Consider the following 16,701-nt stretch of genomic DNA (forward strand, 5'->3'; position numbering starts at 1 on the left):
CACAGCATTTACTAGGATGGAGAGGAGATTAAAAGGCAAGACAGGACATGGAAACGAGAGTAAGATTTCCATTTTGAACATTTAAAGTTTAAAAGGGCTGTGAGTCAATCAAATGGCGATTTCAGTGGGCAGCTGGTCAGAGGCACCTGGAGCTCAGAAGGAAAGTCTGTACTAAAGATATAAATTTGAAAGTCACGAGCACCTGGATGGTATTTAAAGACACAGGAATGGGTGAGCAAGAAGAGGGCCCAGGCGTAAAGAACTTGTATATTTAAAAGTTAAATACAAGAGGAGTTAAAACATGTAAAAATGACTAAAAAGGAGACCAAAGGAGGAGAAAAATCAGGACAGCAATGACATGGAACCCAAGTAAAGACAAAATTTCAAGAGGGAAAAGTCTGCCAGCCACGTGAAAGCTGCTGAGACACTGCCCAGCAGTGGCTGTCTAGTGTACCAGGTAGACAAAGATTCTGCTGCCAAACAAATACTCAACAGGAACGAGTACTGTAACTGATTAGCAGTGTCCTCCTTCAGTGCTAGATGTGAATCTAGTGATAGACATGTCAGGTATTTAGTGCCCTTGATAATGACTAGCCCAAATAATTGTTCTTAACAATACATCATCTATCAGACATTTCCCATTAAAACCAAGCATTTACTACTCAATTCACAGCACAACTACCCTACTTGAGAAGTACACTGAACTCGAGTTAGGTAGGTACTAAGAAATTGTGTGAAATTGCTTAAATAATAACATAAAAGCATAAAAGCACACCTCAGGAATTGGTATCTATTTTGCTGGATGGTAGACAAAAAGATCCTAAGCTTTCACTTTCATATAAATTAGAAACTCTGATCTTACCCATTCAACCAGCATAAGGGTTGTAGCTAGCTAGCTAGCATTTCTCAATCATAACCAGCAATCAAAACAAAAATGTTATTCCTTTACATCTGTATATAGAATTTTATTCCTATATTTATATAGGGGGAATAAAAAGTCCAAGACTATTGTTCTCATCCCACTTACTCATTTTCTAATTATAAGAAGCAGAATCTTAGCTGCCTAGTTTTTTTAAAGTTTCTATCCAGAAGTGTTATTTTAATTAGCCTAACTCTAGTAAGTTTATCGGTAAAGCTGTATTAAAATTTAAAACATATTTTTGTTATAACCCAAAAATCCCCATACCTAACTCTAAGTCAGGCAGTTCTCAAAGTTTGTAAAGGGATCTCTGGGTGATGGAAGGAGACAAGTGCACAGTGATATTTTCAGAAAGGACCATGATGGCGTGATGATAGAAATCAACTAACGGAATGTGTGCTTGTGTATTCTTGTGTTTCAAAATTTCTTAGTTTTAACTTATAATACAGTAAATGTTGATAAATACAGCCCATGTAAACAAAAGCTCTTTGAGGTCCTCAATAATTTTTAAGAATTTAACAGGGTCCTGAAACCAAATATTTTGAGAATTACCACGCTAAATTTCTTTATAGCCATTTATCTGATATGAGTTTAAGCTTACCCTGACAAAGTATCGCATGATCTTGTTCTGGAAATCTCCAGGAGGTAGCAATAAATATAATAAGACCTCACACAAATCCCTTAGGAATCCTAGAAATGAAAAAGGTAGCTATAATAACATTAGAAAATATCAAATCTCCACTGATTGTAAAGGCAGAAATAAGTAGTTTCCCAATTATAGCAGCTTATTATTTTAATAATTAATTAGTACAAATCAGTATTGGTTAAATTTTTTCATTATTCTCCAAACAGTAACGATTCATTAATCAAACTAGTATTTTTTTTATTCTGCTCAGCTTTACCTTGTTTTTGAATCACTGAGAAACTTCTATTATCAAAATGTTTTCCCCCTAAACAGTTGTGGTTGTACCACGTATTCTACACTTCTACTACACATTATCTTAGCATACTTAAAAGTTATTTGCATATTTTAAAATATACCTGTAATTCTTCTTTCAAGAAAGAACCTCCACTATCTTGGTAGGTAGTAACAAAAGAAAAAGAGCATGCTCTTCTATTTTACTACTTCCTCGATTGACATGAAAAGTACTGTACATCACTATAACTATTTCTTAGCTATTATTTCATGCCAGCGCTAATGAAACGGCAATTAAAAATTGAATTGCAGCGTAAATATAAAAAGGAAAGAAGAAAAAAGGGGGGAAAGAAGAGCACAATTTAAAAATTGAAGAATACAATTTCCACAACTAGAACTACTCTGTAGTTCATATGCTGACACTTCCTGGGAATAGAATTATATAGCTGATCCTGTTAATCAAAAAATGTGCTAAGTAGCAAAGACTCTTTCTGAGAGGCTGCACAACTAGGAAAAGACAACCTCCTCAGCTAAAGCTTATCCGGTCTAACCTCTCACAAAGAAAAGACAAGTCCATTCGACTCGATAAACTATATTTGAAATCACTACACTCATTCTCTTAGAAAATATTTTAGGGTAACAGGTATGGAGAAGATAAATTACTGTAGACCATAAAAAGTAAATTTACAATTATAAATTGTTTGTGCCTGCTATATTTTAAAAGAAGAGAAGTAATCTTTAATAACCACCTTTAAATGTTAAAGACGACCTTTAAAAAAGAGAAAAGAATCTGGAAACTACTTTTAAGAGTTAAAAAATAAGATGAATAGTGACACTGTCTATACTATGCTACCTATCCTGTAAGAATAATTTCACCCTTTACCCTTATTTTGTTCCCTGGCTCTGCTAACTTGTCTCTAACCAATCTGAACAGTTACTGTTCTCCAAAGAGTTAAACTGAGAAGAAAACCTTCTTCATCTTTGGGAGAAGTGCACACTAGATCACGGCAAACGTCCTTCTCCATTTCAACTTCAACTTCAAAGAAGGTATCCACAAGATCTTCTGCTGTACCTGCACAAAGAAAAGAATAAGATGTACAGAATGATAAAGAAAGACAGATTTTAAAGTCCTAATTTTCAAAGGGAATAAAGGTATTACCTTTCGCTTGATCATCTCTCTCTGTTATCTTCTGTTGAGCTTTTCTGAATACTCGTAGGTGGGTGCCAAAATCATCTACAATACGTGTAGTAAAATAAGGCTGCCAGTCTATTTCTTTTGACCTTATAAAAAACACATTAGATAAAGGCATTAGATAAATGCTTTTTTAATCAAAAAGTATAAATTCATTTTAATGACTAATAAACATGATTATCACAGAGACTGAATTTATTTACATTGAGATTTTGTTTACTTAATTTCAATTACATCTTAGTCCTCCCTTTCACAAGACCCAAGGTATATCAAATCTAGTTGACGAAGTCTTTGAACAATATTATTTGAAGTATTTTATGTGCCAAAGCTTTAAAATACTAAGTACTTAAAATATAATGAAAAAAATGTTTTTCAAGTTAAATCTAAAATGAGTCTGACACCAGGTATATCATATATTTCTCACCGAGACAGAAGAATCCATTAGGGATTCGAAATGTTTTTGTTTGCTTTTTTTTTTATTCTTATGTTAATCCCCATACATTACATCCTTAGTTTTAGATGTAGTGTTCCATGATTCATTGTTTGTGCATAACACCCAGTGCTCCATGCAGAATGTGCCCTCCTCAATACCCACCACCAGGCTAACCCATCCTCCCACCCCCCTCCCCTCTAGAACCCTCAGTTTATTTTTCAGAGTCCATCATCTCTCATGGTTCCTCTACCCCTCTGATTTCCCCCGCTTCATTCTTCCCCTCCCGCTACCTCCTTCTTTTTTTTTTTTTCTTAACATATATTGCATTATTTGTTTCAGAGGTACAGATCTGAGATTCAACAGTCTTGCACAATTCACAGCGCTTTGCTTTTAAAAGAGCATTTGAGACATTTCTTGGTTCCTTCTGCACCCTTTCTGAATTCTCTACATTCTTCTCTTTAGTTGTTCAGCCCAAGTTCTGAACCAAATACCTTTGGTATAAGTCTAAATGGTTTCTGTTTGCAGATATTTGCACTTAAAAACTTGACCATTTGAAATAATTATAGTCACACAGAAATGGCTTAAAGAATGATACAAAATACCACACTACCCATGAAAAAGGTGATTACTAATTTTATTAAGTTACCTATTACTCTATCTTAAAAGTAACAAACCTCAAGAAACACTGCTACTTTAGTACATCAGTGAAACAGTAACAAATAAAACAGATAAGTCAAAAACAGTTTACACCTCTCCTCGGATTGATATTTTTAAATTAGTATTTTTTTCAGTGCGATTTTCCTTGAATTAGCACTCAAATTAATTTACCTTTTTAGGAACATACCGAATAGATAAAAGAATCTATTCATAAAGATGCTGGGCAACAGAGGAGCAAAGAAAAAGTATACTATACTTCACTATGTTATTTACCCAAACATACATAATAAAGAAGCTAGTGAAGAAATTAACTTGATTATTGTAGCATTTTCAGAGAAAACTTAAAGGTGTTGATGGCATTAAGGAATATAACAGATGCCTGTTTTTTTGTTTTTTTTTTAAGATTTTATTTATTTGACAGAGTGAGAGATAGCGAGAGCAGGAACACAAGCAGGGGGAGTGGGAGAGGGAGAAGCAGGCCTCCCGCCGAGCAAGGAGCCCGATGCGGGGCTCGATCCCAGGACCCTGGGATCATGACATGAGCTGAAGGCAGACACTTAACGACTGAGCCACCCAGGCGCCCCAGATGCTTGTTTTCAAATAAAAACAGAAGCTATTAACACTCATATTTTTTCAAATGCACACTATAATTTTGTTACATATGTGGGAAGAAAGAGTAAATTACTAAGTACATGAACACAAAAGAAATTAACCTTAAAAAAGTAAACTGCACTCAGGGATCTGAAAAGGGATTAACATTACTTAAAATACTACAAGAGCCATAGTATATAAGCATATACTAACTTTGGTGACAATACTCAGCTTCAACATAAAACCGAAAATAAAAACTTAAACCTAGCAGTCTCTAGAGTCTCCCTTTTTTTTTATTAAAAAAAAAAAAAAAAAAATCTGTATAAGCATCTTTCAAGTCTTTACATAAATTATTTGTAAAAAATCATCCACATCTAAAAATTTTATAACAGAATTCAGTTGGTATAGGCCAATACTCATTTTATCCATAAAATGGTCATTCTAACAAATTTAGAAGAAAGCTGAATACATCTTTCAAATTATATCTGTTTTGTTTCAGGGCATAATGCTATTTATATAAGTTATTGAAATTCTCAAACAAAATAAAATTTACTAATTTTAGAAGGCATTTTAAACCCATCTCAACTCATTACAGAGGATATAATAACATTGACAATAAATGAAAATAAACAAGCAATGCAAATACATAAAATTTATTTTCAATTTAAAATAGGGATTTCTTTGGGGTGCCTGGGTGGTTCAGTCGTTAAGTGTCTGCCTTCGGCTCAGGTCATGATCTCAGGGTCCTGGGATCGAGCCCCGCATCGGGCTCCCTGCTTGGCGGGAGGCCTGCTTCCTCTCCCACTCCGCCTGCTTGTGTTCCTTCTCTCACTGTATCTCTCTCTGTCAAATAAATAAATAAAATCTTTTTAAAAAAATAAAATAAAATAGGGATTTCTACTTTCAATATACAAGTATGTTGAGGGTGGAGAAAACCAGGAACAGCATTCTATATTTCTACCTAAGATCATTATTTTCCCTTTGCTCAACTCAAAGGAACTTTTCTAGGTTAGGAAGAAAAGAACAACAGTAGTAAATTGCTTCCCTTTGTAAATTAGGAAAACATCTACTAACAATTTCTAGTAGTATTTGTCTTAACAAAATTTGAAAATATTCTGATGACAGTGAAGTACTCCCTAAAATTAGAATGTACTGATAAATATGTAATAAATGGAACATGAATAGAAAAATCAATTAAAAAGTCATTCAATTTATATAATAGCCACGTTTTCTTCAATTGATCCACATGTAGCTTTCTATTAGAGCTCTTAGTATCAATTATTCTTAAATTATGCCTATAGGCAAGGCTCTTATTTTTTTTAAAGATTTATTTGAGAGAGAGAGAGAGCACACACGCTAGCATGACAGTGGGGGGAGGGGAAAAGGAAGAGAAAGAATCCCAACCAGCCTCCACATCGAGCACGGAGCTAAAGGCAGGGCTCGATCTCATGACCCTGAGATCATGATCTGAGCCGAAATTAAGAGTTGGATGGTCAACCAACTGAACCATCCAGGTACCCTTATAGTCAAGGCTCTTTTTCACTTTGTTTAAAGTATTCCTCCACTTGATTTCTATTCTAATAAAAACACCCGGATTATTACAATAAATGCTATTACCTACACTTTCATTTTATTACTAAGCTTTCCTTTCCTGAACTTAAAGATAGGAGAGCATTATTTCCTATATGACCAAGAGAATAAGTAATATATTCAACCCTACCTTGAAAATCTAAAATTCATAGCAGGCCCCTGAAGCTTATGTATCTTGACAGAATGGTTGCAAGAATTACGGAAGTTAATTAGGAATGCAAGCAAGTAATGAAGTTTTATTAAAGTACAAAAGCAAAAAGCAAACCAGTGTACCTCTCAACATATATTTGCATGCCTTTATCTCCATCCCTAATGCCAGCATTCTATTCCTGGCCTTTTATTTTAAATGGTCTCCCACATCCACCTTTGTCTCCCCTCCATTCTGTTTTCCATAGAGCAGCCAGAGCGGTCTTTTTAAAATTTTGCATGTTTTATCACAATAAAAAAGATGGTAAAATGTAAAAAACAAAAAAATAAATAAATAAATAAAAATACAAATATGATAGTACAAAATACGAGATTCAAAACCAGTTCAATACCTCCCCCATCAATCTCCAGGTTAAACATGAATACTTTCTTGAAGATCTCGCATGCCCAGGAGGACCAGGCTTACTTCCTCATCACCATCAGTTCCACCTTCCTCCTTCCTTTCTGTTCTGCTGACTCACAGGCTTTCTTTCTATTTCTCAAATATCCCCCTTCATATCTCAGAGCCTCTGGACAGGCTAATCCCTCTGCCAAGTTTGCTCACCCCTGCCCACTCTCCACACATTTCCCTTCTCTCCCCCACATTGGCTTGACAATTCCCACTTACTTTAGAGTTCATCTAAAATATCTATTCTACATGGCAACCTTCAATACCCCTCGCCCCCCTCTCTCTCTGCCATATTCCTTCAGACGAGGTATGGATCTCATAGCACCAAATTTTTCATGTTTTATAGCACTTACAACCTACAGTTAAATAATTCAACTGGTAGAGATAAATACAACTGCTGAGATAAAAATCTCAGGAAGCCAGAGACTTCATCTGTTTTATTCCATGCTCATTTTATTCACAGTGGTATCTCCTGTGGCTAAATAATGTATTGAACATTGGAAACACTCGATACATAGTGATTTACTGATTCCTCTCTCAGGGTCAAAAACACTGTTAATAGGTCCCTGAAGAAAGGCAACATGAGGTGCATAGGACAGTCTCTTTACTCCTTAAAGTTCTGAAACAGAACATAAAGTGAGGAGCTCCTTTTGCCTCTCTAAATCTCTAAGCTATTTAATGCTAATACCAAAAAAAAAAATGCAGTGAATATATCCCAAATATGTGGGCCGGCAATGAGATTTATATAAATTGCTTCACTGGTTCCATCTTTGCTAAGCAGTGTGCAGCTCAGCATCAGTAATGCAAAAAACACACCCAAATCAATTAAGGATTTCTGTAAAAGAACACTAAATTGGCATATACGCCCTTAATTCAAGTAAAAGATTCACCATTTCATTTGTTGTGAAATTCAGCAAATCACATCACTTCCCAGGGTTTGTTTTCTCTAAAGACACTTAGAGCTTTAAGAGTCCCTGATTATATTACCTGAATACCCAAACAAGCATGTGCAACACACACACACACACACACAGAGTACGTGGGAAACTGGTAAGTAAATCAAAATATTTGACAAAAGAGGGAGTCATGAATATATTTCATTTTAACTAAAATCATACAAATCTTTCAACATAAGACCTTGCATCACTTGCCAAGTGATATTAATGTGGCTTTTGTCTTTAATAAAATATTACAACACTGCAACAGTTATGGTGTCCAGTTTCTTTTAGATGGCATGACAACTAAAGACATTTGTGAACAAATCTGAATGCAGTCCTTCAAGACTTTTCCACCAATATTTCGTTAGTTGTCTTCTGCACACCTGAATCAACTGCAATCTATCAACTAGCTTGAGTAAAATTCCAAAGCAAATGCCTTAGTTTTTACAGAAACTACCTTGCCATTCTCATACTTCTTCCAACTATGTAGGAATAAATTAAGTGATGATTATAATAAAAAGTATAACTGGGATACATGGGTTCAGAAACAAATACAACTTTCTTTTTTTTTTTTTAACATAACTGATTATCTTTCTCCTCTAAATCACACATGTTAAGATCACACCAGGGACCAAGTACATCAGATTTTCTGGGGACAGGACCCAGGCATAGAAGTGGACAGAAGTACTAGAGAGTGGTCTCTTCGCCTAGCTTTAATACTAGGGGTATGAGTCAGTACATCTTCGAAAGGGAATGGAGAATACTGGATAACTAAAGTAAGTTAAGAGAACTGCTACTACAGTAGTCCAGAACTGGGACCATGCCAAAAATAACTTAAAATTTTGTTTGACGATAACCACACACAAAAGTAAGTAGAGGTTGATTAAGTGATATGTTGTAATTTAGAAGGATTAAATAAGGCAGCTACACTTAAAACAAATCTTAATGAATTTAACTCTAACAGGAGAAAGAAAGGAGTGAGCAAAAGAAGGGAATGAGCATGGTATATGCAAGGGTCACCATGTAGTAGTAGACTTGCTTGACTAGAGAAGTGGGTAGCTGTTTGGCAGTAAAGGTAATCTTCACATTCTTGGCAGAATACTTTCCTGGAAAAGGTTTTTTATATCAAAATGATAAAGGTAAAAACTGATTTTCCCATAGAAACAATCTTATAATAAATGTTATGTTCCTGATGCCACACTATTTTTTCTCAGAAATGACTCCTAAGACCTTATTTGAAAACAGTAAGAATGGCACTGTATACTGCATAGTGTGTATGAGTTTAAGGTATATTTTTTAAGGCTTTTTAAAGATATATTAATCAATAAAGGAAATATAATAACCAATCATAAATTTATAATAATATATATTAATCTCCTATATATAAGTTCTTTTATCCTCTATGTAAAAAAAATACGCATTTTTGGAAAAAAAAAAACTTTACTATAGTAAAATTCCTAGTTTTTCTGGATAGATTTCAACAAGCAAGGATCTTTGAGAAGATTTTGGAAAAGTTTTACTCCAGTAGAGGGCTATTGATCAAAGGATCCACAGACATTTTTTGCTGAAAGCAGGTGGTGTTCTAAAGAAGAATCCCTTCTTCCCTGAGCCATTGAATCAGGAAGTAACTTCCCCCTCATAATTCCCTATTAGAAAGGATATACTCTTTATAATACATAAACCTTTACTTGTTTCCATCGTTTAGGAGCCCTTGAGGGAATACTTTGTTACAGTGTCAAAAGCTTCAGCCTGAAATTGAATTTGAGCAGATTTTTAAGGCACAGAATTGTAAACTTGCTTCTAAATCCTTTAAAAGAAGTACCCTTCTTCCAATCTCAATTTACTCATAAATACGTTACCATAACCACCTCTCTAGAACACCTTTGTTTCCCTTTTAAAATTATTTTAAAAATCAAATTATAAGGATAAGTATAAAAAAGAATGCAACATTTTTTCCACAGCATTCCTGAACTTACATGAAATTTATTATTACTCTCTACCATAATCCTCAAATATATATAGAAAATTCCTCTTTTATAAGAGCTAAATTAGCAACCACACAAAGAAACAAGTCTCACGGCTTGATGGTTACAAACCTGTCTGCTCCCTTCACTGGCTGCACCTCTTCCCAGTTGCGGCGCGGGGCCAAACGTGCACATCTCTTTTCTAGTTGCACTTTCAGTGACTTCCTGACGATAGCTTAAAATCAACCACGGTGGGAATATTTACACTTCAGAAAACTTACAGTAGACTTCTAAAACTACAAATTTATTGTTTTCCTCATTCTATAAAGAGTAGCAGTCATCGGGATAATCAAATAAAAATTTTTAAGTTTTCACTGATAGACTTAACCATCAAAAAAAGATTAGTCTACTAAATGTCTTCTATGTCTGAAATGAAGCATTCTTTCTGACCACACAGAAATATAAGAGGTATAAAAACTTTATTATCATCTTATTCTAAGACCTCCTACTAGTAAAATAACAGACTAGAAAAGTACTTTAATTTCTAAGTAAATTAAATCTAATTAGCAACATTAGACATTATAAGAAATAACTCCTCAAATGGTATTCAAAATGTAAGGTATGACGGAGTATATGAGGGCATGTTTTGAGGACAAGGTATGACTGGAAAAATAAAAACAAACTGAGACTAGTACCAACCTCACCAGGGAGTTAACACTCAAGGGATCTGAAATAATTACAAGTCCCTATCACTGTAGTGCCAGGCTTCAATTACTTATTCTAGATTATATAGCTAGTGAGATCAAGGCTTTGTTTAAAAAAATAAATCAAGGTACTTAATTTTCAATTCACTGTTTTCTTTACCTTAATAAGAACACAAAACTTCCTGACTCTTAAAGTTACAAACAAATTGGAAGAAATGGGAGAAAAATTTTAGATATGCAGTTTTATATAACCATATTAAAGGAAATGGTATTTAGTGAACTATAACACTACATAAGAAGTCCAGTTCTATATCCTGTGTCCCAATGCTTCAAAGAGGTTAAATATCCAGATGTTCTAAAGGATGCGGCTCTCATACAATGAAGAACTTAAAGAAACACACATAGAGCACATTCACCTATTTTAGAGATTAAGTATAAGGAACACAGAGCACGAAGCCTTAAACAAGCTACAGGAAAGGAAAAAAAAATAAATAACCTGGGGCTAAGTGTGCATCCTCTTAGGTATAATGTTAAGTATTAAAAAATTAAAGTAATACTGCTAACTATTTTAATAAACAAGATTTCTAGTAAAATGTACCTGACAAATGAAACATTCCTAGACTCAATAATGTAATATATTAAAATTCTGTGGGAAAAAAGGTACCATGTAAGTCATAAACAGGAACTCAATCAACAAGAATTTATTGACTATTATTCCACTATTTCATCATGTACAAAACACTCTATTAAGCATTATTTTCCAGGATCACCTTCCAAAGACATACAGGGATGGTGGCTGCCTATACAAAACAGGTCATCTGTAGTCGAAAAAAAATGATTCTTAAATTTATATGTTCCTAAGAACGTAAAAAACAGAGAAACAGGAAAATCCAGTTTAAAATAAGCCATCTTAGAGATCTTTATTGCTCATTACCAAATGTTTCTATCTCTGGCTATAAAATATATTCCCATTTTGTAAAGTGTAATTTCCTTCTTTTGATTTTCAGCATCAGTTATAATCAGCCATAAATCCACAATCCAAAGACCAGTTAATATTTTAGTGTATTTCCTATTAGTCTCTTTGCTATGCATGCATATTGAGTTTTTTACATAGCCAAAATCATACACTATATTGCATGAGTTTTTATTCTAAAATATTTCCTACTTGTTTAACAACACTTCCTAAATATTTTAATGATTAAAAACTATTTCAGGAGTCAGAAAACTTGTTCTCTAATGAGCCAAAGAGCAACTATTTTAGGCTTTGCAGACGACACTGTCTGGGGTCACAACTAGTCAACTCTACCACTGTAGCACAAAAGCAGCCATGGACAAAATGCAAACCAATCAGTGTGACTGCCCAATAAAATTGTATTTACAAAAATTGACTACAGTACACTCCATTTAAAAATAAAATTACAAATAACCTAATTTAATAATGGGGAAAAGATCTGAACAGACATCCTCTAAAGAAGCTATACAAATGACTTATAAGCACATGAAAAGATGCTCAGTATCATTACCTATCAGGCAAATGCAAATCAAAACCATAACGACATATCAGTTCACACCCACTAGGATGGCTGTAATCCAAAAGACAGACAAAATCATGGGCCACCTGGCTGGCTCAGTTGGAAGATCATGTGATTCTTGATCTCAAGGTTGTGAGTTCAAGCCCCACGATGGGTAAAGAGATTACTTAAATAAATAAAACTTGAAGAAGAAAAAAAAGACAGTCAAGTATAAGCAAGAATGTGGAGAAAATGGAACCCTCATACAGTGTTGGTGAAAATATGCAGCCACGTTGAAAAACAATTTTCAGTTCCTCAAAGGTAAAGAGTTACTACACAACATAGAAATTCTACTCCTATATATCCAAGAGAAATGAAAACATAAGTCCACAGAAAAACTTGTATTTGAATGTTCATAGTAACATTCTTCATAATATCCAAAAGGTGGAAACAATCCCATGTCCACCAACTGATGGATAAACAAAATGTGGTTTATGCCCATATGATGAAATATTATTCAGCAGTAAGAAAGAATAAGTAATAACACTTGCTACAACATGGATAAACCCTGAAAACATCACACTGAGTAAAAGAAGTCAGTTACAAAAGAACACATAATGTATTATTTCCTTCATATAAAATGTCCAGAATTAGCAAAACCACAGAAAGTAGATAAGTGGTTGCCTAGAGCTAGAAACTTTGGGGGGAATGTAGGGAGTGAATGAAAAGTGGATACTAGGTTTCTCATGGAATCATTAAAATGTTCTTAAATTGATTGTAATGAAGGGTGCACAACTCTATAAATATATTAAAAGCCACTGAGACTTTAAGTGGGTAAACTGTATGGTATGTGAATTATATAACTATACAATTAACAACTCCTGGTCTATTCTACATATGCAAAAACATTAACTTATTGCCCCTTCTTTTAAATACTTAATGGTTCCTAATTGTTTTTGCTATATTGTAGTAAATATGACAATAATCATCTTTCTAGTTAAAGTCAGTTTTAAGCTAAGTTTTCAAATGGCAAAGAATGTAAAATAGCAAAAGAGTATATACAACTTTACTGTTGCAAATGTCCATTATTTGATGTGCCTGCCTTTTGGACAAGTCTAGGAACACATGATCTATTACTTCTATAGCAAAATGGTTAGTGAGAAAAATGGTTAAACTTTCAGAACATAACCCCCATCATTCCAGAAACAGTGCTATCATTAGTATTACAACCACTGAATCTTGGAACCTATCTAGCCATACCTCCTCCTGCCATGGGAAAACCCTTTAGGAAGAACCCAGTGGCATTAGAATATATCTCCCTTCTGCTAATCTTGGGGTTAACGGGAACAGGGATGAACATAGTTGCCACATTTCACACTTCTGAAAGCAACAAGGTTCCTTGATCACTTGTATCTCCTTATTGCTTCAACCACTTCGCTCTTTCCTAACATGTCCTTCATCCCTCTGTCTATCCCACTATTCATTCTTGAAGACCGGTTTTATTTTACTTTTTTATTTAATTATGTTATGTTAATCACCATACATTATATCATTAGTTTTAGATGTAGTGTTCCATGATTCATTGTTTGTGCATAACACCCAGTGCTCCATGCAGTACGTGCCCTCTTTAATACCCAACACCAGGCTAACACATCCCCCCCACACCCCTCCAATGGTTCTGAAGTGGTTCATCTCCCCCTCCGATTTTCCCCCCTTCATTCTTGAAGCCCAGTTTTAACCTTAATCCACATGAGGTCTTCATTAGTTACTCTGGTCCATTCTACCTCTAGATAAAAATTGCTCTCAGTACCACACAAATGACTACTTTATTTCTCTCCATTTTATATGCTTTAATATTGTCTCCACCTGCTCCTTCCCCCCCCAAAACAGAACAAACTAAGACAAGGTCAAAGAATCTGTATATATATATCCTAGGAAGGTAATATATAACAAAAATTAACAGTAACAGCCAAGTTAACACTCACTGAACATTTACTATGTACTAGACCCTGTGGTGTGTGACATGCACTACTCCTCTAGATAAACATTACAACAACCCCATGAGGGAATTATCCCATTTTACTGATGCAGAGACTGAGACACAGAAAGTCAAGTAACTTGCTCAAAATACCACTTGTTGGTTGACAAATACTTCAGGAAATGCTTTTTGGACATCATCTCATTTGCCCCTCACAATTCTAAGTTTGCTACAAGTATTACTATTATTATTTTAGACATATGTTAAGAAATTTTAAGTACACTGTAACTCAATGGTACAGGTAGAATTATAATACAAATCTCCCAGGACTCTCAGTCTTATACATAATATCTTATTTGAAGAGAAATAAAAATACATAGGTTATCTCAGATTCAACCCCTAAAGCTCCAACCTAGTTCACATCCAGGTTCTACCACAGAGAAGTCAAGAGTGCTCTATGAAGGTTTCCATCCCCAAATTGCTACTAGAGTAACAGGTACTAATGTTAACACAAGGTGTTATCATTACAAAGTACTCTCTCACACGTGATGCATTGAGAGAGGGCATTTAACCCTAACAACCTAATAAGTAGATATGGGTTATCATCAGACTCCAAGAATTTATGTGTTTTGCCCATTCAAGACCATACAGCTTAATAAATAATAACACTAAAGCTGAAAATCAGGACTTCAGACTCTAAGTATCTTTTTCTTCCTGTTATGTCTCAAAATTAGCATTTCATTTTATGCTGATACTCTGTAATTGTTTCCTCAGGGTAATGAATAAATATGAACACTAGAACTGAGTGGTTCTAAATCTTTTCTGGATTCACAGGCCCTTTTAAAAATGAAATCTATAACCACTCAAAAGGGAAAAAAAACAGTTCTGTGTACATTTTCAGGACTTCATGGGCCCCTATACAAGACTGTGACTTGAAAGAGGCAATAATGTAGCGCTCCTGTTGTCTGCTCCAGAATACACAACAGACAGCACAGAACAAGGACTGAAGTAGTACTCAAATGATTGTAAACAGACCTAATTTTCTTTATACTAGCATTGAAAACAGTCAGGGAGACTCTATAAGACATACCTTTTAGTAGTAATAGAAAAAAACCAACATAGAACAAAAATAAAGTCATTCACAGAGATGGCACTATCAATTACTGAGCCTTACTAAATGCCAGAGGCTTTTACTTCATACCATTTTTAGCCTGAAAACAGCCTCAGAAGTAACTTCGTTATTATCAACCTTTTATGAATGAATAAGCTACGGTTCAAAAGAAGCTGATTAATTTGTCCAAAATCTTAAGGCCAATGAGAAAGCAAAGATATAAATTCAGATCAGTCTAGGATGGAAGAAACCTGACTTTTCCTGCAATCACCTAAATATTCAGCTTGATAGCATCAATGTTACCAAAGGGGAGGAAAACCAAAAACAGAACAATTTATTACATGAAGTGTAAAGAAAAAGTGGTTTGGGGGAATCAAAAACAGGGAAAGCATTGCAATGAAAGGTTAAAAAAAAAAAAGTGGGGGAAACTAAGATGAAAAATCTAGATCATAATATATCTTCTGGTAGGGAATGGAGGAAGAACACTAGACTGCTAAGAACAATCTGATTCTAATTCTTACTCTGCCCCAACTCACTGGATAATCTTGGACTAACCATTTAGTCCTTCTGGACCTTAGCTTCCTCATCTGTTGTGAAATTATAAATGTCAAAGGGCATTAAAAACTTAAATTTCTAAATTCCTTCACAATTTTCAAAATTATTATTTTCATTACATTCCACTGATCAGGGATTTTGTTTTATTCACTGCAGTATCTGCAGCACCTGGTTGGTACAAAGGAAGCACAAGATATTAGTTGAATGGATAGATGAATTTGATGCCAACAATAACCCTGTGAGGAACACAGAACAGGGCAGATATTACTATGCTTATATCACATATAAGAAAAACCAAGATTCAAAAAGTTTAAAATACGTGCTCATAGTTCCAGAGCTAAGTAGTAGAGCAGAATGCAAACTGAAGTCTCCCAATTCCTAGTTCAAAGTTCTTTCCAGGTCTAAAATTTGTTATGTTTCAATATATACTTAGGAAGTCAGACACATCTATAATGAACTCCTATTCCCACCTTTCCAAAGGGCAAAAAAAAAAAAGTCATTAGGATGATGTTACTATAGAAAGTAGCAAATGACTGACTCAGAAGAGTTGCCTGAAAAAATGAATACCTAATACTCAATAACGTTATATATATATTAAATAAAGGAGATAAAATCCTATTTCTGAACTTTAATTATACTTTATTTTCTGTGTTCCAAAGCAACTCTACACTTGTAATTAAGGTTGGCTACTCTGCAAATGTCTGCTGTTAATACTAAGGGAGAAGGAACTCAAATTTATCTCTACAAGTAAGGTTGTTATTCAAACCATAAACATTACTGCAGGCTTCCCCAATGACCTGAGGTTGAGGAACTAACCTCCTACTCTAAAGCTTAGGATTAACAGTTACAGATGAAAAGTCCTGACAGGGTAGCCTCAGCTGGAAACATCTATGTGCACAGAGATAAAAATGCAGTAAAAGCCCCAGGGCAAAGCTCTATTCTCCAAGATTCTCAAAAGTACAAGATTGTATTTTAAGAACCTAAGTAGGGAAGAACAGGGGGTTGGCTGAAAAATAGCACCTTCTGATTTAAAGGTGTTCTCATGGC

At 34.6% G+C, this 16,701-nt stretch overlaps 1 protein-coding gene across 1 annotated transcript in view; it reads right to left on the minus strand.

Annotated features, from left to right (window-relative positions):
- SNX13 (sorting nexin 13) overlaps positions 1-16,701 on the minus strand; it is a 126,292-nt gene that overhangs the window by 59,410 nt on the left and 50,181 nt on the right. The window contains 3 exon segments of the mRNA XM_021689499.2: positions 1,521-1,609; positions 2,806-2,907; positions 2,995-3,116. Of these exon segments, the coding sequence (XP_021545174.1) occupies positions 1,521-1,609; positions 2,806-2,907; positions 2,995-3,116 (313 nt within the window).

The sequence above is a fragment of the Neomonachus schauinslandi genome, chromosome 12, assembly GCF_002201575.2.
Source record: "Neomonachus schauinslandi chromosome 12, ASM220157v2, whole genome shotgun sequence".
NCBI classification, from domain to species: domain Eukaryota; kingdom Metazoa; phylum Chordata; class Mammalia; order Carnivora; family Phocidae; genus Neomonachus; species Neomonachus schauinslandi.